Source organism: Alternaria arbusti (genome assembly GCF_024043155.1).
Source record: "Alternaria arbusti strain BMP 1465 chromosome Unknown scaffold_5, whole genome shotgun sequence".
NCBI classification, from domain to species: Eukaryota; Fungi; Ascomycota; class Dothideomycetes; order Pleosporales; family Pleosporaceae; genus Alternaria; species Alternaria arbusti.
In genome coordinates, this window is record NW_026249945.1 from 34271 (window position 1) to 58200 (window position 23930).

At 51.7% G+C, this 23930-nt stretch overlaps 7 protein-coding genes across 7 annotated transcripts; 3 read left to right on the top strand and 4 right to left on the bottom strand.

The window, feature by feature from the left end:
- Positions 1-270: 270 nt before the first annotated feature.
- On the bottom strand, positions 271-1865 carry J4E86_004509 (uncharacterized protein; the record flags this gene model as incomplete). The annotated part of the gene is made up of 2 exons (XM_051445047.1): positions 271-1356; positions 1413-1865. 2 exons carry the CDS (start codon positions 1863-1865, stop codon positions 271-273), a joined length of 1539 nt encoding a protein of 512 aa, XP_051303144.1.
- An 812-nt stretch (positions 1866-2677) lies between these two features.
- On the top strand, positions 2678-5296 carry J4E86_004510 (uncharacterized protein; the record flags this gene model as incomplete). Its single annotated transcript, XM_051445048.1, has 3 exons — positions 2678-2717; positions 2772-4832; positions 4887-5296. The coding sequence occupies 3 exons, from the start codon at positions 2678-2680 to the stop codon at positions 5294-5296; spliced, it is 2511 nt and encodes an 836-aa protein (XP_051303145.1).
- A 2075-nt stretch (positions 5297-7371) lies between these two features.
- J4E86_004511 (uncharacterized protein) lies at positions 7372-9120 on the bottom strand (the record flags this gene model as incomplete). The annotated part of the gene is made up of 1 exon (XM_051445049.1): positions 7372-9120. One exon carries the CDS (start codon positions 9118-9120, stop codon positions 7372-7374), a length of 1749 nt encoding a protein of 582 aa, XP_051303146.1.
- Positions 9121-9892: 772 nt separating this feature from the next.
- On the bottom strand, positions 9893-11305 carry J4E86_004512 (uncharacterized protein; the record flags this gene model as incomplete). Its single annotated transcript, XM_051445050.1, has 1 exon — positions 9893-11305. One exon carries the CDS (start codon positions 11303-11305, stop codon positions 9893-9895), a length of 1413 nt encoding a protein of 470 aa, XP_051303147.1.
- A 530-nt stretch (positions 11306-11835) lies between these two features.
- On the top strand, positions 11836-13682 carry J4E86_004513 (uncharacterized protein; the record flags this gene model as incomplete). The annotated part of the gene is made up of 5 exons (XM_051445051.1): positions 11836-12041; positions 12103-12394; positions 12459-12868; positions 12925-13301; positions 13357-13682. 5 exons carry the CDS (start codon positions 11836-11838, stop codon positions 13680-13682), a joined length of 1611 nt encoding a protein of 536 aa, XP_051303148.1.
- A 2381-nt stretch (positions 13683-16063) lies between these two features.
- J4E86_004514 (uncharacterized protein) lies at positions 16064-16952 on the top strand (the record flags this gene model as incomplete). The annotated part of the gene is made up of 2 exons (XM_051445052.1): positions 16064-16510; positions 16575-16952. 2 exons carry the CDS (start codon positions 16064-16066, stop codon positions 16950-16952), a joined length of 825 nt encoding a protein of 274 aa, XP_051303149.1.
- Positions 16953-17853: 901 nt separating this feature from the next.
- Positions 17854-21012, bottom strand: J4E86_004515 (uncharacterized protein; the record flags this gene model as incomplete). The annotated part of the gene is made up of 2 exons (XM_051445053.1): positions 17854-20165; positions 20214-21012. 2 exons carry the CDS (start codon positions 21010-21012, stop codon positions 17854-17856), a joined length of 3111 nt encoding a protein of 1036 aa, XP_051303150.1.
- Between the last annotated feature and the right edge of the window lie 2918 nt (positions 21013-23930).

Below are 23930 nucleotides of genomic sequence, written 5' to 3' on the forward strand. Positions count from 1 at the left end.
TACAATGGAAGACGATGGAAACAGTGAGAGGATCGCGATGATGACGCTAGCATGCATGACGGGTACCTGCGCAAGAAATGACAGGGCGCCGGGAGATCTCACGGTGAGAGATCTTCGTGAAGTCCAGTAGACGTAGAAAGTGATGGATATGTGAGTATTGAAAAGAGAACATTAGCGCTCAAAGGCAGTCCTTGCACCATAGAATGATGAGTGTTGACCTGGCTATGCACAACAGAGAAAGACAAAAGATAGCTGTACTGGACATTGAGCTCAAGCACCTGCAGGCATCCCGTCTTCGACTTCCACCTCCTCTTCCGCTCTTTGACCCTCACTCCTTTCCGGCTCTTTCCAACCTGTACCGGCCTGTACAAGCACGACGATGATGGAGAGTCCTACGGCACAAAGGAACAATGCCTTGAGTGCATCCGCGTATGCCCCGACGGCAACGACTCTGTCTTTGCCTTCCAGCTTACCTACAAGTGCTGGACTCCCTAATAGTCTCCGGGTGAGTTCCGCGCGATTCTTCAACCCAGCCTGCGCAAAACCTTCATCCAAAGATTTGTGCAGTACGCGAACGAAGTAGCCACCGCCAATAGCCGAACCGAAAGAGCCTGAAAAGCCGCGAAACGTAGCAAGGAGAGAAATGACGATCGGGTGCACCTCCGGGAGTGTAAGATGGAGCAGATGGACAAGTGCGTAGTTCGTTGCCGCGCCAGTAACGAGTCCGTTGAGGAACACCATAGCAACATATAACCCCCACAGACTTGTTGGTGTAGAAATGAGAGCCAGGACAGCCATAGTGATTGGAAACAGTGCCATCGCAACGACGGTATGAAGGTAGAAGCTGCCCGTGCGTTTGATATGGAAGACGCCAGCAAGAAGACCACCGGTTGCAAAGCCGGCGTTAGTGGGAATGAGAATTGATCCAGCGACAGCCGGAGCCCAACCCCGAACGGCAAGCGCATATACGGGCGTGTAGAAGAGGATACTCCAACGGGCCATCATGAAGCCAGTCGTGCCAAGGCAGGTCAACAGGGTTCCACGAGATCGTAGAACGGAGACTGGAATGACGGGATCGCCAGCGACGTAGGCCTCGTTCAGAACGAATACTGGAAGGGCAAGAGCCGATAGAATGATCGGCGTTGGAAGAACCTTTGGACCAGATAAGCCAAGAAGGAAGAGTACAATGGTGGTGGTCAAGAGCAGAGCTCCGGAGTAGTCGATGCGGGCTAGCTTTTCGCGGATCGAGAGATTTTCATACTTGATGTTCTTTGAAGTATGGCTGGCTGGAATTGAAAAGAGGAGACCCAATCCGGCCACAAAGCTTATTGGTGCCTGGATGCCAAACAATGGCTTCTGTGGTGGTGTCAGTTGAGCTCACTAGATCTCGTCATCTGATAGTGTCCACTTACCCATCCAATTCTAGGCTCAAGCGCGCCCGCTATGACCGCTCCAAGTGAGACACCGACTGTCATTGCAGTGTTTGCAAGGCCCATATACAAGCCTCTTCGTTTAGGGCTGGTCATCTGGATCGCCATGATGCTAGCAACGATGAAAATGCCACCGCCACCAGCTCCAGTTACAACGCGGCCGATGATAAAGTGTTCGAAAGACACAGATGTGGACGTGATGGCCGATCCAATGGCTATCAACATAGTGGAGAAGAACATGCATAACCGTGGACTAAACACTTGACATAGCCGTCCCATCAAAGGGGCGAGAGAAGACATGGCGATGAGATACGATGAAGTAAACCAGCTGGCAGTTTCGAAGGCATCTAGATCTGCAGCGATAGATGATTGGGTCGTTGTAAGGATAGAGATGTTCGTAGCTGTCGTGAAGGTTAGGACAAGTTTGTTTCGCATAGTTTGTGGACTCTTGATAGAATATGACTTCTGTTAATTTGCCACCAATCTCATGCTTAGATGGAATTGTACATGATCGAAGACGGGATTCTGTTGTGACGAAGCGCGGAGATTTTGGAACACATACCTTGCAAAAATATCAACAGACCGACGGAGCCAACTATGAGTGCGCCTCTCGACGTTGAAATGGCTTGTTCATCATCTTTGCCCTCCCTATTCGATAAGGGCGGCGATATCGAAGGCTGGAGCAGGGGCTCGCGTTCTGCCGAGGTATTCAGAACTGTCATGACATACGGCTTCCAGTACAATGTCAAAAGATAAGAAGAGTGCTATCCAGCGATAATGAATGAGAGAGACTTCGCGTAGAAACGCGTCTGGACATAGAAATCATGACGATGCGTGCAAGGATGTTAGTGCTTCCGCCGATGACAAATGCAGAAAAAGGTCGGTTGCCCTTGCCCGAGGGCTTTCGTCCGCAAGGACAGCGGAAAAAGCGACGACGGTATGAAGCAAGCGCGTTGAATATCACTTGCAAGTAGATACTTGGTTGTCGTTTACGAGTTGAAGCGGAAGGCCTGAGGCGACGTTGCAGCGCGTGAACCTGTGACATGAGTGACGTCAACGCTCATTGGCTGCGGGAGCCACGCATCGGGGGCGCAACTGCCACCCCGGCCGTGATAGTGGAAAGCTGGCCTCTCCAAACAACCTCACCACGACTGCCTACACGTAGTCGCGCCTCTGCTTCCGCCCTCCCGAGATGACGCCATGAGTTTCTTTCTTCGCATCACTTTGAATTTCGACATATACCCACAATGAGGCCACAGCTACCGCGGCGTGTGCCGCTTCTCTTCGGTACGCACCTGCGCAGGCAACGTAGGAAGCTTCTGACTGACTTGTAGACTCCAGTCCTTCTCTCACTATTCTTATGCGTTTCTTCGGACCAAAGCAAGGAAGCATGGAAGTCAAGATGGGGGAATGCAGAAGGAGGCGCAAATCCACATCAAGGCGTACTGGCCTTCAATGAGGCCACGACCCTCCTACACACGATCAAACCGGCTGCCGCACCATGGTGGAACTTTGATAAGAAGTCTGGCATCTTGGGTACCAGCGCGTACTACGCGAAAGAGGTCTTCTTCCTCCTCTTCATGAATGGTCCCCCACAGCAGGAGCTGTTGACGACAAACCCACAACCGAAGCAGCTGGGGCATTCTCTGTCACAAGCCGTTACCCTGCTGGAAGAGGCAGCGGCCCAAAAGAATTCCGACGCAATATTCACCCTCGCCGAGATGAACTTTTACGGCAATTACACGCATCCGCGCAACTACTCCGAAGCCTTTCGTCGATACCACGAGCTCGCGATTTTGAACGGCAATGCATCGGCACAGCACATGGTTGGCTTCATGTACGCGACCGGCATTGGTGGAGCAGTCAAGCAAGATCAGGCAAAGGCTATGCTATACTATACCCTGGGCGCAGAAGGCGGAGATGTGCGGTCAGAGATGGCTGTTGCGTACAGGCACTCGGCAGGCATCTCTACTCCGCGTAACTGCGAGGAGGCTGTGCATTTCTACAAAGCGGCAGCGGAGAAGGCCATTGCATACATGCGGTCTGGGCCACCTGGCGGCCACTCTATGCCGCGGGAGTCATACAACATCGCTGACGATCAGGGTGGCGTGTATGGCGAAGGCGCAAGTACAAGCAGCTCTGGACCCAATGCCAAAGTCGCCAGCGCTCAGTCTGATGCCTTTTCCTCCCTCGACGACGTTTTCGAATACATGGATCTCCAGGCCCGGAAGGGCGATGCCAGGGCCACATTCAATCTTGCCAAGCTGAACTACGATGGCGCACGAACTTTGAAGCGCGACCTTCCAGCGGCTAAGAAGCGCTTCATGGAACTTGCTCGTATGTACTGGCCCCAGAACGGAAAACCCAATGCGAATGTGTCGCCTACCGTCGAGAAGCTGGCCGCGAAGGCTGCTGGCTACCTTGGTCGCATGTTCCTGCGCGGTGAGGGCATGCCACAAAGTTTCGAGATTGCGAAATTATGGTTCCGACGTGGCTTGGACTTGGGCGATGCGCTGTCGCAATACTCCATGGGTATCATGTACCTGAAAGGCCTCGGTGTACCTCAAGATGCCGTGAAGGCTGCTGAGCTGTTTGGCGCGGCTGCTGACCAGGATTTGGCAGTCGCACAAGTCCGGCTAGGTGCGCTCTTCTTGGATCAGGGGGACATCGCCGTCGCCGCCAAATACTTTGAACTTGCCGCAAGGCACGGACACCTCGAGGCTTTCTACTACTTAGCTGAGATGACGCACAACGGTATCTCTCGATCCAAGTCCTGTCCTTTAGCAGCCACGTATTATAAGATCGTAGCAGAGAAAGCCGAGCTCGTCTCTACGTCTTTCCCCGAAGCTAATGAGGCGTATGCGAATGGTGACCTAGAGGCCGCACTCGTAAGCTACATGATGGCAGCTGAGCAAGGCTTCGAGGTCGCACAGGCCAACGTGGCCTATCTCCTTGATCAAGTCAAGCCTCGTTTTACATTCAACTCGCTTGTGCCCTTTATGAAGCAAAAGGCCTCGCTAGCTAGCGACGCATTCCTGGCTTTGGTATACTGGACGCGCTCTGCCGAACAGAAGAACGTCGATGCTATGGTCAAGATGGGAGATTATTACCTGATGGGTCTCGGAACACAACCTGATTCTGAAAAAGCTGCAGCTTGTTACCAAGCCGCAGCTGAGACCATGAGAAGCGCACAAGCCATGTGGAACCTGGGTTGGATGCATGAGAATGGCATCGGCATTGATCAAGACTTTCACCTCGCAAAGAGACACTATGATCTGGCTCTGGAGACGAATCCACGTGAGGCCTATTTACCTGTCGTTTTGGCGCTGTATAAGCTTAGGTTCCGGAGTTGGTGGAACACCTTTACCAACGGCAACATCAAGTCCATCCAGGAAGATCCCGGTAAGTCATCATCCTTTGCATCTTTTTAACGTCTGGATGCTAACATGGCTATAGTCGTCAAGAAACAATGGACACTCTCGGAGTGGCTGAACGCCTTTCTCGAAGCCGAACTCGCTGGCTGGGACGACTACGAAGCTGACGATTACGACGACACGCATACCGCCGGCGACGACTTCTATGGAGACGGCTATCATGGCGATGAGATTGATTCGGACATTCTGGAATCACTCATCATCTTGGCCCTGAGCGGGGCTTTGGCCTTCCTGCTTTACTACAGGACACAAAGGCAAAGAAGACAGGAGGAAGAAAGAAGACGGCAACAAGAACAGCAGCAACAGCTGAATCAAGGCGTGCCTGTTCAACAACAGCAAGCGCAAGGGCAACCGCCACAGGATAGGGGAATGTTCCCAAATCCAGGCGACCCTGAATTCATGAACTGGGTAGCAGGTGGCGTAGGGCACTGATGCATTGTTAGGAGGTGGTGTTCAGGAAGTCGATGAGCAATGACGAGCCAGAACCAAATGAAATAACGAGAGTTCTTCCGCATACGCATCCCGTATCACTTAACTGCATAATGCTATCCCGACCTAAAATTTTGGAATGTACTCGCCTTTCATAAATTCGGAATGCTTTTCATTCGACACGATTCTTTTGGACGAACCATTGCTTGGGCTTCGCGAGCACCTTTGGGTGTCCACGTTCGGGTGTTCGTAAGTCGGAACCGCTGGTTCGCCAGGGTTCGTTCGAAGTGGTCGTCTCCACATCTAACCACAATTTCGTACAGGTATGAGATGAGTTATGGGGACTTTGAATGGCTCGTCTTAAATGACCCATCGCAGTGTCACGGTTTATCTTTGTATAAATCACCCACATCACGATACAAATCAGAGGGAAAAAGCACATTTTAATTGAGTGAATCATCGAACGCATTGCTCCGCAGCGTGGCCAGTAGAGTCAACGAAGTTTCTCACATCTGATCACCCCCTAACAAACTGGAGCTCCAGGTGTTATAAAGTCCTCCTGGGCTCACTCGCCACACCAACTCCCACCGCAGGTCGCTCAGTAACATTATCAAGATGCCAGGAATTCACATTTCAAGCGGTCTGGAAGCAGACTTTGCTCGTATAATCACCGAGGTCGATATCGGATCCAGCCTCAGAAACGTCTTTCGACGCAAGCAGAAGCAGAGATTACCATGCCCGAATACTCTCGAAGAACTTCGCAAACTCGTCGACACGGACGACTCCAAACCGGTGTGCCGCTGTGATCAGTGTGATCCACGACTTTATGGATCCTACTGCAATTGCATCCTACGTCTTCACCATCACCCAAAACTCAAGTTCAAGGGTGCCGCAAATGAATTTGGATATCAATGCTACGAGCCCTTAACGATGGCTTCGCGTTTCCGGAGCGAAGCGATGACATTGACGAGAACGGCAGTACGATACTTCGACCGACCCATCGACACACTCAACACCACACAACTCACCGCCTTGAAAAATATTCAAACCTGGATACAACACTACATGGTGCTGTTTTTTTCCAACACGCCAGCTAGATCACCTACCAGTCTCGACGAAGTTTATCCCATACCCTCAATCCGCGACTTGTGGACGCAGATCAACGTCCTCTTCTTCGGCTCTGACATGTTCTACCGCAAATCCAAATTCCGTTGGCTCACTGAGCCTCACATTCAATATCCAGACGTGATGGGCGCAGCGTGGCGCGACTCTTACTACAATATCACAATAGTGCCAACTCTAGACAGCTTCGACATGCTCGGTACCTTGTTACACGAAATCTGTCATTCATTTTTCCAACAATACTGCTGCCGCAGCTGCCGTAGTCGTGCAGGGAACCTCTGCTCAGACGGCCACGGACGCGCATGGCAGATTCTCGCTTCCGCTATCGAACGCAGGTTCACGGAATTTACTGGGCTGCCGATTGACCTCGGTCGGTTTGAGGCCATACGACACCATTGGAAAAACAGGGCTCAGTTGTCTACTTTACACGACTTTGGGGATTGGGAATTGGAGAGGCAGACCTTGATGCGGAGTTATGAATGTGATCTCAAGGCGGCGGTTGCGTCGCATGTCGGACGAGGTGCGAAGGTTGAAGACTTCCCGTTGAAGGTATATGGCGAGTATTGGTGGGTCGATACGGTGCAGGCGACAGACTTCATGAGAGAGGCCGGGCTGGGACGCGACATGGACATTCAGGCACAGGGTAAGCTACTGGGAGGGGAGAACTCAGCCTGATGAGATGAGGATGTATAACAAGACGCAAATGACGAAGAGGAGTTAGACGAAGAGAATTCCAAGAAGCGTAGAGTTGTGGCTAGTTATACTTGCACAGGAGGCAATACGCTCATGGATGTGTGTGACGTTGGTGCAAAGGAGCACAGTCCTACACCACCTCATATGAAGGCCATTCCCGCATTATTCCTGGTCAAATAAATCGCAACAGACTAATATCGACGCGTCACACGTTCTCGCGAAGCTCGTTCACGTATACAACCCCCACGAAGCCAGAGTGCCACTTATAGCTCCTGCTCATCCTGGGTCTTCTTGCTTTTAGTTGATACCAAGCCTCCGAAATCGCCCCAAGAAAGGCCATTTTTCCCAAGTGCTGCGTCATACGCGAGTTGTCGATGCGTTATTCGTTGCTTCTTGTGGGGGCTGAGTACTAGCGGCTCCATCTTGGAGGGAGTATTGGAGGCCCCGGTCTTTCGCTTGGGAGCTGAAGATGAATCGATTACTGTATGATCTGGACTCTGGACAACCACTTGATCATGATGACTGCTTTTCGGAGAAGTCTCGGATGTGGATGGAAGCGTTGATGGCTGGATGGTGTCTATTGCGGTCGGAGCTTTCGGAGCAGCTTGATATGATGTAGGTAATGCAACGGCTTCCTCCATGATCAATTTGGTCACAGGCGGGCTCGTAGTCCCATCGCCAGTCATTTGCGTGTTCGTCGGGGTCTCATCTCTGCCTCGTTTCTGCCGGCCTTCGTAGTCCACTCTGGATTTGTACAGCTCCATCATGACCGCGTCGTGAGAGAAAAGTTCACCTGAACAGAGACTGCCAAACAGATTCCGCATGCTGAGATCAGGTGTCCAGCGGGTCTCGTCAACAGTGCATGGAACGATATCCTTAGGGCTGAAAGCTCTGACAAGGCCACAAAGCTCGGAGTAAGAAGAATGGCGACTGTACGGAAACCTAATGGTCCTGTTGAGTGGCGGTTCGCTTTTCGAATCTTCCGAAACATTCGATGATAGCACGGAGACGAGGGCCTTTCGGGACAGGTCGTGCTGGGTCTCTTCAAACTGCTTTTGTAGCTGCATACCAAGGTCGAGCTTGCCGTTTCCCAAGAGAGTCTGCTGGAGTAAGGTGATGACCTTTCCAAGCAACTGCTTATCATTTATGGATGCAGCACAGAGCTCCATCAACTTTTTCACGTCGCCCATACCGCCAGACTCCAGCTCCTCTTTCTGGTCCAGGTCACCCTTTCCACCTCCTGCACCCAGCTCGGCAATTTCTTCACCGTTGGCGCGAGTAACGATCGGAACAATGTGTACGATCTCGGCTTTCGTATCGCGATCTAAGACAGAACAGCCCATGCCGCGCTCGCAGCTGTGGATGCGAACGTCTTCTTGAGAAGTCAAACAGCCCGGTTGTATGTGATTTCCATTTCTAAAACCGCATAAAGCAGGAGCCTCACAGATCTCAAGTCCAGATTCTTGGAGTGCTTTATTGCTTGCTGGGACGTCGAGTCCCGCTTCTCGCAGTTGTCGCTTGTCCAATGCGGACAAGGAGCCATATATGCGTGCTCGATATTCGTCGAGATGAATTTGAGAGCCCAATAATGCAGATAACGCTATCCAGACGTTCTCATAGCCAAAGGTCCAAGAATGGAAGTAAAATATAGTGTCGTCGGAGTAGTCACTCACTTTGCTGAGCAACTCTTGTATACCTTGCGCTTTGCTCGGGAATTGGCGATAGGGCTTTTTCTTCGTGGCAAAGGTCGTGTCCAGATACATGCAGTCTAATTTTCGGTTTCCGAATGTATATGGCAGAAGTACTGGGTTCTGTATCAACGAGTTCACCCACCATTCCTCTGCTCGAATGTCGCCAGTGTAAAGTACTGCTTTGCCACTGCCCTCAATTAGGAACATGACAGCTCCGACGCAGTGGTTAGCATCGATAAGAGTGACCCTGATGCTGTTGCCCGGCGCTAACTCGATTACGGTTGGTGTGTCCAGAGGAAGCGCCTTGGCCAACTTGCGCATGCTTCTATCGTACGTGACATTGCGACTTTCGAGAATGCCTTTAGCGAAGTTGACGCGATAGTGGTACTTTTCTAGTCGCAGGAGTATCTACAAGGCACATCAGCTTTTGCATGACAGACATTTCACATAGGGTTGCCGCTTACCTCTTTAGTCGCAGCTGAACAATACACAAATGGGGCCCGCAACGACTCCAGACCAGTCAAATGATCCGAATGCACGTGACTCAAGAAGCATGCAAGAGGCGCCTTGTGTTCAGGTTGTTGTCGAAAGTAGTCTATTCTGATCTGAGGAAACTCTTCAACGACACGTTAGTCAAGGTACTGACAGCCGGGCACGGCGGGGCGATATTTACCGGCTACAATGCCTCTGAACGTTGACATGGAGATGCAATCCGAATAGTATTGACCGTGACATTTCCAGGGATACTCTGAGATCTGGGTACTGGCCGTGGACGATTACGAGGGTGTCGAGCGCGATGATCGTGAAGGTAGCCTGAACGTGAGCTACGTGCAGGTGGTGGGGAGGCGCGTCGAGGTTAGCGCGATTGCGACGCGGGCAGTCGCGTTCGCCCCCAGGTGCCACACAATGACGCTTACTCCTGCAAACTCACTCTACTTTTTCGCTCACTACATCCAACAGTTGAACGACGGTGGCGCTGAATATCGCTGCATATTGCTGCGCGCTGGCATGAATCTTTTGAGAGCTCTTTATCACACGCCAGCCAGTACGGCATACCTGCGCATGCCACGAAGCTATGGCATAAAGCTTCCATCTACACTACGAATACATCACTGACTTTTACAACTTGCCCCGTAGCCATCGACTTGTTGCCGCAGATGCCCGTCAAAATTGAGAGTGCACCATCGACATGGCTCGCAGCTCTCATATCCTGATCGATTTCCGCGCCTTGCTCGCCAAACAAGTCAGCCAGCAACACCTCATCGCCTCCCCCATGCGCACCGACGGAATCTGGAATCTCGATATCTTGCGGCTTCTCAAAAAGCTTTCTGAGTGTGATTGATCGCGTTTCGAGTGATCCTTCGAGCGACTGGTCTCCCCCGCTGTTCACGTAGCTGTTCTCGACGACTTCCATCTCTACACGGCCGCCGGTCCCGTTGAATGAGACACGGAAACCTTCCCAGGGTGCGTATGCGGTCAGAGAATAGGTCAGCACCGCGCCATTCTCATATCGCACCAGAAGGTTCATCGTGTCTTCTATACTTATTCCGTCACCGAAGACGCTCTGATCGCGATAGTATGCGTCTTCATGCTCGGCATCGAGGTACATCTTCTTCAACTTGTCATTATTCTCAAGGTGAAGTGCGAATGGATCGCCCTTTGCCACTTCGCTGCCATGGGCTCGTGTGTAAAACTCCTGTACACCTCTCTTTTCGGCATTTTCTCGCCCGTAGAAGTTCAGGTTGCCCTGTGCGTACACTGTTTCCGGACGCGAAGCTAGCCAGAAGTTGACGAGGTCGAAATGATGTGTTGATTTATGGACGAGCAGCCCCCCGCTGTTGCGCTTATCGCGATGCCAGCGACGGAAGTAGTCGGCGCCGTGCGACGTGTTGAGCATCCATTCGAAATGTATGCTCGTCACTTTCCCGATCGCGCCAGAGCGGAGAAGCTCCCACACTTTGGTATTGTGTGGTGCATAGCGGTAGTTGAACGTAACGCGCACTTTCTTGCCCGTTCGTTCTACTGCGTTGAAAATCTCGCGACACCGTGGTGCATCGATGGTCATAGGCTTCTCTGTTACGACATTACAGCCCAGTTCTAACGCGCGGACGATATAGATGTTGTGTGTACGATCGATTGTTGTTACGATGACTTCATCTGGCTTGGTTTCCCGGATCATCCGATCGAAATCCGCCGCTTTGAAGGTGGGAACCTTGGCATGACCAAGAGACTCCAGCTGTGTGTTCGCAAAGTCAAGTCGGGTTTGGTTCGTATCGCATAGCGCTACGACAACCGAGGTTTCTTTGTACGTTGTTGCTATCGCGGTGTAGAAGAAGGACGAACGGCCGCCTGTGCCAATCAGCGCATATCTCTTTTGCTTGTTTTCCCCTGCCATATTTGCTAACAAATAATACAAGAGTAGGGGTTCAATGAGAAGTAAGACGATCAAAGGCTTCGCTCTGTAGGCATTTCTTAACCGCTTTGGAAATATTCTATGATGATGCATCGGTGTATCGCTACCCCGGTCACACCCCTCGATATTCGGTACAGTCAATCCCGAACGCTGAACCACATCATGTCACGACGTCGATCTTGCATTCTCCCGTCACTATAGCCGACCGGTGAAGCAATGTTTAGAAGAGAGGCCCCACAGCATCCACCCCCGTGGGGAAAGTGAAGCAGAGACGATCATGGCCAGGAATAGAGTTTACCGCGTGAGCTCTGCGGGGAAGCTCACTCCTTGCCTAAAGCTCATGGAAACCTGGTATCTTTGCGAGTGAAGAGGGAATCGCAAGTCCTGATACGTGGAACAACAGAGCTATGAGGGGCTTCGAGCACAAGCAGGAAGCTCGAAATGCACATGGCCATCCAGGGCGTCGCTCAATCGATACCTGGATGCGACCGGGATCGGGAGACGCAACCAGTCGGTCTCTGGTATCCGAGCATGGGCTTTTGTCTGATAAGTAGACGAGCCGGTCACTTGGTAAGTCATTCGGAGAGCAACCGAGCGTCTTACAGTCTTCGTTCTGCGGCAGCATGGCGACCATGCATTCTGGAGCCCACAAAGAAGATGCCATCACACATATCGAGCACTCTAATCCTACGCCTGCACAGAAAGTCGAGAAGGCAGATGCGGCGGCCAAGTTTCTGGCCAACGCTCATGTCGATGATGCATCATTCTCATATGAAGAAGAGCGCGCTGTTCTCAAGCGCGTAGACTATCGCGTCCTCCCTCTTCTGCTGTAAGTGGTTTTTCATCAACTGCGAATGAAATATGCACTGACTTTGTATGTCTACAACTAGCGGAGCCTACTTCTTCCAGCAACTCGACAAATCGTCTTTGTCTTACGTCTCCATCTTCGGTCTGCAAGCAGACGCCAAACTAGTAGGACGTCAATACTCATGGCTTGGCTCTATTCTATACTTGGCTCAACTAGTCATGCAGCCCCTCGCAGCCTTCCTCTTGGTCAAATTGCCCACGGGAAAAGTTATCGGCACAGCCATCTTCCTCTGGGGTAGCAGTCTAGCTATCATGGCCGCCTGTACAGACTTCAAAAGCCTTCTTGGTCTGCGGTTCGTATTGGGATCTTTCGAGGTAAGTTGCAACTGTACGGAATGCGCGTGGATCCCATACTAACTTCGTATCTTCGTTCTTGTAGGCCATGATCGCACCAGCTTGTGTCGCAACTACAACGATGTGGTGGCGCCGGTCCGAACAGACCCTTCGGACTGGATACTGGAACGCTATGAATGGAGTCACCTTCATTGTTGGCTCATTATTCACCTACGGCCTCGGACACATCAACAGCGAGTCGCTATACAAGTACCAGGTCATCTTCATGTTCTGCGGTCTTCTGACTGTGGTGTATGCATTTGTCGTCCTCGTCCTAATGCCAGATAGCCCGATGAAAGCCAAATACTTGACCGAGCGAGAAAGGTTCATCGCAGTCGAGCGTCTGCGGGCTAACCAAATGGGCATCCAGTCAGGAGAATGGAAGTGGGATCAGGTCTGGGAGACTCTGATTGACCTCAAGACCTGGTGTTGGTTTGTTGCCATTATCGCAATATCGTGAGTAATGGACCTCTTTATCTCAATCTTGTTACTGATGTTCGTTCCGTGCATAGCATAGCAAGTGGCGGTATTTCCACCTTTGGCAACCTCATCATCCGCGACTTCGGCTACACCAACTTCCAATCTATCCTGTTCAACATACCCTTCGGTGTCATTCAGATTGTCTGCATCCTGGGTTCCTCGTGGGGTGCAACGCGCTGGAGTCGCAAAGGTCTTGCTATCGCCCTCGTCGCCATCCTTCCCATAATCGGCACGATCATGATGTTGACCGTGCCGCGCCAGCACAAAGGCGTTTTACTCTTTGGCTACTACCTTGTATCATGCCTCGCCGCTATTACACCTTTGATATACACTTGGCATGTTCAAAACACCGCCGGTGACACGAAGAAGAAGTGCACGTCGGCTATGGTGTTCATTGGGATGTGTACCGGTAAGTAATATCCGTTTACGGCCTGATGGGAGACGCCACTAACTGCGTACAACAGGCAACGTCATCGGCCCGCTGCTATACTCGGTGGACGACGCGCCTCTTTACCGGCCGGGCCTTATCGCCAACTTGGTCATGTTCGCACTCGTAGCTATCATCGCGCTCTTGATCCCCGTCTACCTAGCACTTTTGAACAAGAGGCACGCGAAGCGCAGGGAAGAGTTGGGCAAGAGCGCAGTCAGAATTGACGAAAGTATGCTGAAGAAGAAAGAAATGACACAAAAGGGTGTGGAGATGGAGGCACAAGACCAGAGACAGGAGCAAGATAACGGCTTTTCTGACCTGACGGACATGAAAAACGAAGACTTCATTTACGTGTATTAGGACTGGGGAAGGTGGAAAGCGCAAACCATATTGCTGCTACACGTGGGTGGCCAGCACCTACAGGATAGCTGACAACAAAGTTGAACCTACATGTGTACTTGGCGCACCATCATTCCCCGCGTAGCTTAGCGGCCGTCCGAGTGAACGTAGCCAATTCCGATGTTAAGGTTGTGATGAGACCATACTTGCGAACAAACTCGGAACTTGCCGTGACAGTGCCGAGCGCCGCGTTGGGGGACATCGGCATCCACAGACTAAGATTACATAAGCCATTCCGGTATTGGAATCCACTACGGGGTCTGCCTTGGCCCCGTGCAGGACGCCACGCATCAGGCCACCGATGTTGCGCCAACTTCCTGGGCCCATCTCTCTCGCGTTCCCGCTCGTCTCGCGACGATCCGATCGCCAACACTTAGAGTTGAACTCCGGTCCCCTCAGCTGAAGTTGCTGAACCAGCTAAACTACGCCGGCCATCGATCTAGCGACAGGAAACCTTTTCCCGGAATGTGCAGCCACGTCTTCCCTGGCACATCTAATGAAGGAATGACCCGCGACGGAAACTCCCTGTAACGTACAACGCAGAACCCCTGTATCGTACAATGCCTTGACATCAGCGAGATCTTGTTGTTTCTTACTCCACGCATTAGTTGAGCTTGTTTGATTAGTAACCTAAGGTCCTTCGAAACTGGCGAACACGGGGCCGCGTCAGAACTCGCCGGTTGCGCATCCGCTCTGCACACAGCTTCTCACATCGCGCATCAGGTGCGAGTCATACCATTATGGTCAAGCGTAGAAAGCGAGCCGAATCGATTTCCTGAATAAGAAGCCCCGTTGCAATGAGTGCATGGCCACGAGTGCGCTGATCCGCTAAATGAATATGCAGGTTTCCATTCTCGTCAAGAACGAATAGACGACATCGGCCACCTCCGCTATTGGATATATATTACGCTTTTGAAACTGGCACGTGCGACACACATTTAGCAGTAATTTCCAACCGACGATGCTTTCCGCAGTTCTCATCCTGGAACAGCTGTGGCGCAGCAAGTCGTCTTCGTTCACTTCCCTAAAGAGCTTGCAAACATTGCACGGGAAACCCTCGAAGCGCATAAACACTAGGTTTACCCCGGATCTGGACAAAGACCTGCCGTTCGAAGAAGCAGGTTTCTTCGTACAGCGACGTTCTTTTCAACTTGTCGACAACTCCATAGAATACCCAACCGAGAATCACGATCCCAAGTTGTGAAAAGGTTGCATAGAGACACGCAAAGACAATGCTGCTTTTAGCCAGTTCTCACATGTTTCAATGTGTCGCGCAATTTCAGCATTGCGAAGTGCTGTGTCGCTTCAATGCCGATAGCCACTTGGAAAACATCAAGGGTGATGTAGACTATAGCTCCTAGCAAATCGAGCGCGGGTATAGCGGTGGACTGCGAAGAAGGGCTTTTCCGTTGCCAGTCCTGCTATTACCAGATAACGGCAAGCCACTGCATCCAGTTGGAAGGAAACCTGGGGTGCATCTGGACGGTCATTGAACGATGGTCGAGTCCCAATTGGCGGGATCTCAGCACAAGTGGCCTATCCCGTGCTGTCACAACGGTAGAAACCTCTCCGCTCAAAGGACGCTAGCCCGCTAGGCTGGACTATACAGGCAGCTCGGCCACAGTGGCTGTGTGGACTAGCTCCGCTCTACGTTTCAAAACGCCGCTTTCCGTACTCAAAATGCTTGAAGTCAACATGAGAACCATACCCGGAGCTTGTAAAGCTTGGTCACATTAGTCGCTCGGTCCGACGCTGGCAAGTGCCGCAAAGCGAATCAACTCATGTCTCTCTACGTGATTATTGAGTGCTAAAGGAGTTCAGAATATGCGAAGGTAAGCCTTAGTACTATCGTCGTTCCACGAGTGAATAAGTGGTCACAAAAAGTGCACGTTGTCACTGAGATCGGAGATGAAAATCAGCATGAGGAGTTTGCGCTCTAGGTACGGCCGTGGTAGCACGTTCCGCCTCTCTCTGTTCATGCTCGGTGGATTATTGGGCACTGACAACAGATTTGTGTGGCCCTCGGCCTATCACTCACCGCAGTATGGGTCCAGGATGTGCAACTTCTGGCATGCTACCCACGACCCTTCTCCTGAAACTCGTATCTCTGAGATCAACACTTCATCTTACGATGACCCTGTCAGCTATAGGGCGTGACTGTCAAGATGATTCGATGCTGTAGTATGTGCGATATTACCGTTGGGGCGGTGTCTCTAGGACTACTCGGTGCTCAGAGTAACTTTGACACAGGGGCGCTTACTCAAAGCAGAGGGTGGAAGGTCGACCTATCTCTCATGCATAAGGACTTTGTTCCTGCTCAGTGAAGCTAGCATCTCGACAGCATGAACAAGATGTTCCTCCGCCAGATTCTCATTCGCATCGTCATCGCCGCCGCATTGTTAAAGATCTTCAGTATCTTCAGGAGCCAACATGCCTTCCAAGCCTACATCGAGCGCCGCAAGATCACCTTCGACGACTTCCCTGAGTCCTACGCTAAGGCTCTGAACGATTCCGTAGCGCGCAACGAGCAACCTCTGGAGTCCGACTATACATCTACCTACACCGGGTCTAAGATCCCGCGCACGATACACTACATATGGTTTGAGAGAATCTACCCAAACCATGAAGGCTCTAGTGGAGGCCCCTCTATTGGATTCGGGTCGCCGAAACTCTGTCGAGAGCACAACCCCAGTTACGAAATCCGCATGTGGAATGCAACGAGCGCTCGCGAGTTCCTGTCCAACGAGTACGCTTGGTTTCTACCGACATACGATGGTTACCGCTACCCTGTCAGTACTCTCCGTGTACGAACTGTAATTGAGACGTATACTAACTTCGCCCGCCCATGTTCAGATCCAAAAGGTTGACGCCTTGAAGTACTTCGCCCTCTACCACTTCGGTGGCGTCTACATGGACCTAGACGTCGCGTGCCGACGCTCACTAGACCCCTTGTTGGACTTCCCAGCCTGGTTCCCAGAAGCATCGCCATTGGGCGTCAACAACGACTTGATGGCATCAGCGGCGAAGCATCCGGTCGTGAAGAAGATGACAGAAGGCCTTGTCACCCACAACTGGAACCTACTTTTCCCGTACCTCACAATCTTCTGGACAACTGGACCGCAATTCACGAGCACGATCTTGCAGGAATGGTTCGAGGCGTGTCCTGATGGGCAATGTAAACAGCGGAAAGTACGGTATGATCTTGGTAAGTCAGCGATTCTTGTCTTGTGAAGGAGAAAGGTCTCAGTAGCTAACCTATCTTGCACAGACCCCACCTCCTTCCTCGTTCTACCGCGAATCTTCTACTCAGAAGAGTATACCTTCTTCGGCCACAAGCCCGGTGGCTCATGGCATGGCTCGGATGTCGCTGTGGTGTTGTGGTTTGTTGACCGCCCATGGGCAATAGCAAGTGTTGCTGCGGCTTTGACTGGAATAGTCGGTGGTATTGCTAGAGTGAGGAGGACAAGGGCTCGCCAGAGAGTGAAGGTCCATAGCCAATTTGTTTAGAGGAAATGAGCTATGCAAATACCATATGTTGTCCATGAAACACCAGCTTCTGGCCTAAGTTCATGACTAGCTGGCGATTGTTCACCACGTGCTGTGAAGTCACGGAGAGCTGTGTCGTGCAAAAGCTTCGTCTGAATCACCGACGCAACGCGGAGAGCAAGCTTGACCGAGTTTTTCAAAGCATGATGACCCTCACCATACACAAACCGAGAAGTACAGTGCAAGATAGAAGTTAAATATGCCATTTTGGCAGTTGCTTCACTCGTATTGTTCTTTAGTTGATGTTCTTGCCTTTCTAGGCATTCCACTATACACAGTTTATCTATGCTCTCACCCTCAGTCCAATCCACAATTTCCCTGCCAGATGCGAAATAATACGCTTTGTATCGACCATGTACCACCCAAACAGTATGCTTTCACTCGAAAAGAACACGATTTTGCTCGATCTTGGAGCCCCAACACCGAGGTGATGCCATTACAAAGAGAATGTGTAGGAACAGTCGTAGTAGTACAGAAGCCAACAACGCCCGCTAACCCGAATAGAATGAAAATGGCCAGGAAATGAGAAATTGCTGCTATGTTGTATAGACGCTGACGTATGGATTCTGCTTCGACGAAGACATGTTTACTGTGACAGCCGGCTGCCAATCATGGTGCTGAAGCTGTCGCCCGCCGGTCGTGGCTCCTTGCCAGCTCCAAGATAAAACTCGCAGCGGAATTTGAGGCACTCGATTCCGCGGACATCGTGGTACACCTGTATGATGTCACCAGTGTGTAGATGTCCGTAGATAACACGCCCCTTGTCGTCCTTTTGCTTCAAGTGTTTGCCGTTTATGGAGATACCATGTGTGGCGCAAGTCCAGATACCAACGTTCAAATTCTCCAAGCTGGTCCAATCTTTGCCCTGTTGTGACAGGTCATCCACTGTCTCTTGGGTCTGGCCACCTGACGAGTAGAAAAACACTATGAAAGCTGTTTTAGGAACGCGAGTATCTGATTTGTGTTCGTACACGATCGTATTGTTGCTCAAGCGGCCCCAAGAAGTCTTACTCTGATCGATGTTGAGAGTAAGGTTGGGTGCGAAGGAGTCGGGGGTTGCGATGAGCTTACCCAGTCGCCGGGGTGGTGGACGGATATCTAGCTCCGCTGGAACAGAAGGGATTGCTGCCGCCGGAGATGGTGCTCTCGCGATGCTTGATCTTGTCGACTGCGCACTTGCGTCCGAAGCTGCTGTCGTGTCCGGATATGCAGATGTTTCGGTGTTGGAATTGCGGCCATTGGACACGAAGTCAAACCCACTCACTCTGGAAGCGTACTCCAGATTATGCGTCTTCGGGTCCATCGGATCGTAATAATAGGAGGCAGTCAAAGGAAGATTGATCTGGCGATTGATAGGTCGTGCTCTCGGAGTTGGCTCACTAATCTGACTGAAGTCCTTGGATGACTGTTCCAAAGAGTTGTGTTGAACGACCTCCGGGGTCCTGGGGGTCGCAGGCATGACCGGGCTCTGTGTCCTGGATACGGGTGAGTGCGGCGAGGTCATGTTGAGATCTCGTACCAAAGACTCGGTACCAAGAAGGCTAGGCGAGGAAAAGCCGCGCTCTAGTTGGGCGGGCGCAGTGAAAGGACCCTGAAACTCCGACTGACCAGCGGTGTAACTCGTTTCGCCTGCTCCGTCATTTTGGACAAGGCGGACAGACCCATCTTGCGACAGGGCGTCATGGGCATGAGCGCTCAAGACGCCGGAACTCTGCAAAGCTGACTGGCCAATTTCACCGAACAGACGAGGTTGCCTAGGTGTTGGGGCCATTTGAAAGCTCTCCTCGTTTACAAGGTGTGAGGAAGTAAATGACGGCTCAACGCTTGAGTCGCCACGATCACGTACCTGGTTGCGCGGGTACAGGGGATCGGCGCGAACTCGCTTTGGCTGACGCTCGTTGACAAAGCCCATGAGCTCTTCATCGGACAGAATGCCTCCGTCTTCATCTGACTCCGGGATCTCCTCCCCCTGGAGACTGAGCTGCGACAGCTGCTGCTCGGCCTCCTCAGGCTCGTCTTCTTCCGCGATGGACTGAAGAGTCGGGTCGGCGAGAATTTCCGCGCCATCCTTAAGCCAAGGATGGTTGAGACAGTCGCGATCGGTTGGACGCTCTGCAGGGTCGGTTCGCAGCATACCAGTAAGAAGATCGATACAAGCAGGGGACACACCAGCCTTGCGTAGCGGTGTCGGATCGAGGGGCGTTTTCATGATATTATTGAACATGGCTTCGCCGGTAGCATCAGCGATACCCCTGAACGGAGGTTCGCCGCATAGCGCATACCATAGGACACCACCAAAGGACCATATGTCCACGGAAGAGCTATACGAGTGGTACGTCTTGGCACCACGTCGACGTTTAGTTCCCTTTGATTGACCGTTGAAGTCAGGAAACACTTCTGGGGCGCAGTACAACAGAGTTCCGCAGAAAGTCTTGAGGAAGGTCTCTTCGTGCTTGACAACTTTTGAAAGTCCGAAATCAGACAGCTTGACCGTGAAAGGATCCAGATCGGAGATGAGAATGTTGTCGGGCTTGATGTCGCGATGTGTGATCTTGGCGCGGTGCAGATAACTAAGCGCGCTCAGGATCTGCTGAGCCATTGACCTCGCAACATGCTCCTCCATGGATCCATGATTATTAAGGTAGCCTTGTAGATCTCCTTGCCGCACGAACTCCATGATGATGTAGAGATAATCGCCTTGGTCGTGGTACTCTTGGAACTGGACGATATTGGGGTGACGCAGGTCTTGCATGATCTTCATCTCGTTGTCGATCTTTTTGTCTAGCATTCCGTTTTTCATGAATCGTCGCTTTTCCAGCTCTTTAGCTGCGAGAAGTTTTCCAGTCATCTTTTCAGCGAGTTGGTAAACGGTCGCAAAGGCGCCCTTACCGATCTGCCCTGGGAAGAGTTAGCAGCTATTGGTTGTGTTATTGCAGCAATGCTTACCGACGATGTTATAGGTATCACCTCCATCCCACTTCATCGCTGGGCCACCATATTGCTTGGTGATTCGCTGAATCACCTTGCCCTGTGCGTCCCCAGCGTCTGGAGTGCACTCCGTGATGAAGTTGCGCAGGTTGTCGCGGAAGCGGTCCATGTAATTGACTCTAGAAGGTACCCGGACGATGAATTTGATCATCTCTGCATCGTTGGAGTTCTGTATACAGATGATCGATCCCGAGCTCAGCATCCGCATCTTACTAAAGCGTGGATCCTTGCACTTCAGGAGTGCATCGTCGACTATGGTGCCATTGGTGGACATGTCATCGAGCATGAGAAGACCATCCGCATTCAGATATATGCGGAAGTGTTGGTTGCTTATCCTCTTGCCGGAGTCCTGGCCAAAGATAACATCGGCGCTCTGGTGATTGCGTCCAAATATAAATCCGAGCGGCTTGAACTTCAACCTCTTCGCGGATGACATGCGTAGAGCCAGATCTGCGCCAGCCCGCGAGCTGGTCCCTTGTCGTCCCTCCGGAGCATTGATGATGAATGTCTCCTGCTCCTCAACGTCGGTGATGGAACTACTCATGGAATCGAGTGAATTGCGGAAGAGTACATGCTCGGGTCGATCTTGCGCTGTCTGCTCGACAATCCGAATGGCTGTAGGAGTAGCTGGGTGGAGAATGACCAAGACATCGGCGATATCACCGTCATTGAGACCCGAATTGTTCCTGCCTAGTCGACGTGGATCCAGGACCTGCTGGGTTGCAGGCTGTGTCTGCTGAGACGGGTCGGCCTCCATAATGGATATCAGGCCAACGTTCCGAAGGTTATCGTGCGGCGCTTTGTTGGGAGTGGCTCAGGACCAGACGAACGGCGCGCCCGTAGGAGTTGAGAGGGAGGCGACTGAAGATATCGAGCGAGTGACTGAAAGGCGGGTCTCGTGGTTTTATACGCGGCAATTGCGGGGACTCGTTTTACGTGCGATATCGGTCTAGCGCGAGCTGGTGGTAGTTGCGCTTCTAGTAGAGTGAGCGATACCTAGGTAACGTAGGCACGCTGTTGGGCCGTGCGTTTAATGGATGGAAATGGTCGCGTTGAGAGCGTTCTGGTTGGACGTCGGCACAGGTAACAGGTACTCTGGAATGAGCTCGACTCAGAACCTCTGCTACGTGCTCCAACTTAATGGGACGTGTCGATGTCGCTTCAACAGTACGAGCGGCTGGGACTCGTGAATGAACGTTTCTTGAGAATGCAACTGAGTGGGACCAGTCCTCGTTGTCCTGTCTGAAACAGACGTTGCTAGAAACGGGCTTGATAAACAGCGCTTCTTTACTTGTGTGGCCCCTGTGCTTTCCTTTTCCAGGCCTCAGTCTCCGACACTTTTCAATTTGTATGGGATGGAACGATGGCAAAAGCGAGTCGGCTCGAACGGTAATGCGGTATATATTACAGCGACGCTGTCGCGGAAAGCGCGGGATGTAGATGTAGTGAGCGCGGTGAGGCGGATGTTTGCCTTGATGGCATGCGCGTACGGGTATAGAGGAGAAGACGATGCGAAGGGTTGCCCTAGAAACAGGCTCTACGGCAATCTGTCAGCATGAACACGTCCAGGTACACCACGGCTACGCGATTGCAATTGAGGCGAAGACAGACCTTGCTAGCAGAACCACGCAGACACCGATCACGAACGTCGGAAGTGAAAGGAAGCAGACCCTCGAGGCGACGCGAGTTGTGAGACTTTGGGTGGCCCGCGCTCACCCCGCTATTGGCTGGACGCCTCCAAGTGGGCCCTGACGGCACCTCCTCCCTCGTGCATCCAAGGCAGCACTCCGTTCAAGGGATAGATGCAATACCTCTGTGACGTTTGCGACACTGCACTACACGAGAAGAAGCTCTGAAGTATCATCTGTATAGATGAGACTGGTTCTGAAATGATTGGAAGTCTTTACACGGGTGCTGTTGAGATGCTGTGAGGCGGCAGCATCGAGATCACGTGCTTACGCGATTTCGTGTTTTTACGCGTCGTCAGCAACGTCATCCTTGGGTCGACCCTTACTAAGTGGGCCCATAATCTGACAGGGGAAGAGTGGCTATTGCTTGCATGCATCGTTACTATAGTTTGGCATCTTGTTGTTCGTGGATACATTTCCAGACACTCACCAGGTCGCGACGAATTCTTAATCTCATGCCGTACGTGGGATCTTTACGTACGACCTCAACTGAGAGACCCCGATTGCTTTCTAGAGATTTTGCTTTTACAAAGTTTATGTTAACAAAAAAATTACATTGCGAAACACGTAGCGTTGCTTAAGCTATCACACGAGCGTTACGTCTTCCCAATCATCTAACGCAAGACCTTCTCCCTCGCCATCCATCCATCCTTGCAAGTAACAATCACCGATGATCTCATATCTTGGTCCTGGAATCGTGTCATCTGCATCATCACGCCGACGCAATACGAATGGCGTCTTTCCACCTGTCATGAGGAACACTTCGTCACCTTTGATCGTCCTCGCCGGGCCTAATCCGCAAAATTGTTTGCCAGTCACAGGGCTCGACCTCAAGGAGTTCTCGCCAATAATGAGGCGCCGCGAGAGCGTTGCTATGCTTATCGAATTGTCAATATCTGGAAGGAAACACCTTCTCGCATCAACGTTCAGATTGATGTCGGGACCGAATGTGTTTTGGAGTACCTGCTGGGCTTCAATAAAAAGATCCTTCCATGGAGCAAATGGTCGTGGCCGAATCCCCACAAAATGGTGATCCCTTCTGATGTCAGAATGGCCGAGACGTTCTCGGAATAGAGCAACTAGAAGGGAACCATCCAAGAAGTTGTCAAGGCCAGTAGGGAAGTACTCATCTCGGCCACGTGACGGGTCGAGCACATGTGGAACCGGGTAATTTGGCCACAACCTCAAAAATAGCCTCCACAGTTGCGTAGACGTGAATGTGTCATCGATAACGTCTGTGTCGTCTGCTTTTCCATGCGGCGACATTCTTGAATATGCCGCCCAACTCTCGAAAGTTCTTGCGTCGTAAGCTTGTACGGTGCGTACACCATGTGATAGCTCAGCATGGGTGGGGTGTATAACACCTGCGCATATGAGTTTCACAAAGAGCTCATCTACTGGCGTCAATCTAGCCTCGGCTAACGACACTGTATTCCACATGGACGACCATTGAAGGAGTGTCTGCTGGGTATAAGTCGCATCGTCGCCGAGCATGGTCTCCCCCAGTACTCCCACCGTCATTATCTTCGCAGCCCGTAATACCAAGATAGATTCCGTGATTGACCTGACCGTCAAGGGTGTAGCCTTCTCACGATTCGCGTTGTACAGGCCCATGGCTTCCGCGCGTGCAGTATACGTGGGCCCTCCCGGCGCTCCCCAATCCGGGACCCACGAAGGCAGATCGTCTCTGAACTTTCGCCCAAGGTCTGAGCTGAACACCGAAAGTGATTCCGTAGTGTATATAGACTCTAGCGTCGCTTTACAGAACACGCTTGTTTCGCTCAGGGAGTAGTCTGGTGCCAATGGCGTCCTGCCTGGCAGAGTCCAAGCCATACTGAGGAGTGCGTAAACTTTGTCTCTGGCGTCAGACGCTTTGCGGTCTCGAAACTGCGTCAATAAACCCAATAAATTGAACGAAATTGAATCGGTACGAGCGACGGGCGAAGAAATTGTGCTCCGTCGAAGGTTTTCTATTCCCATGATCTTT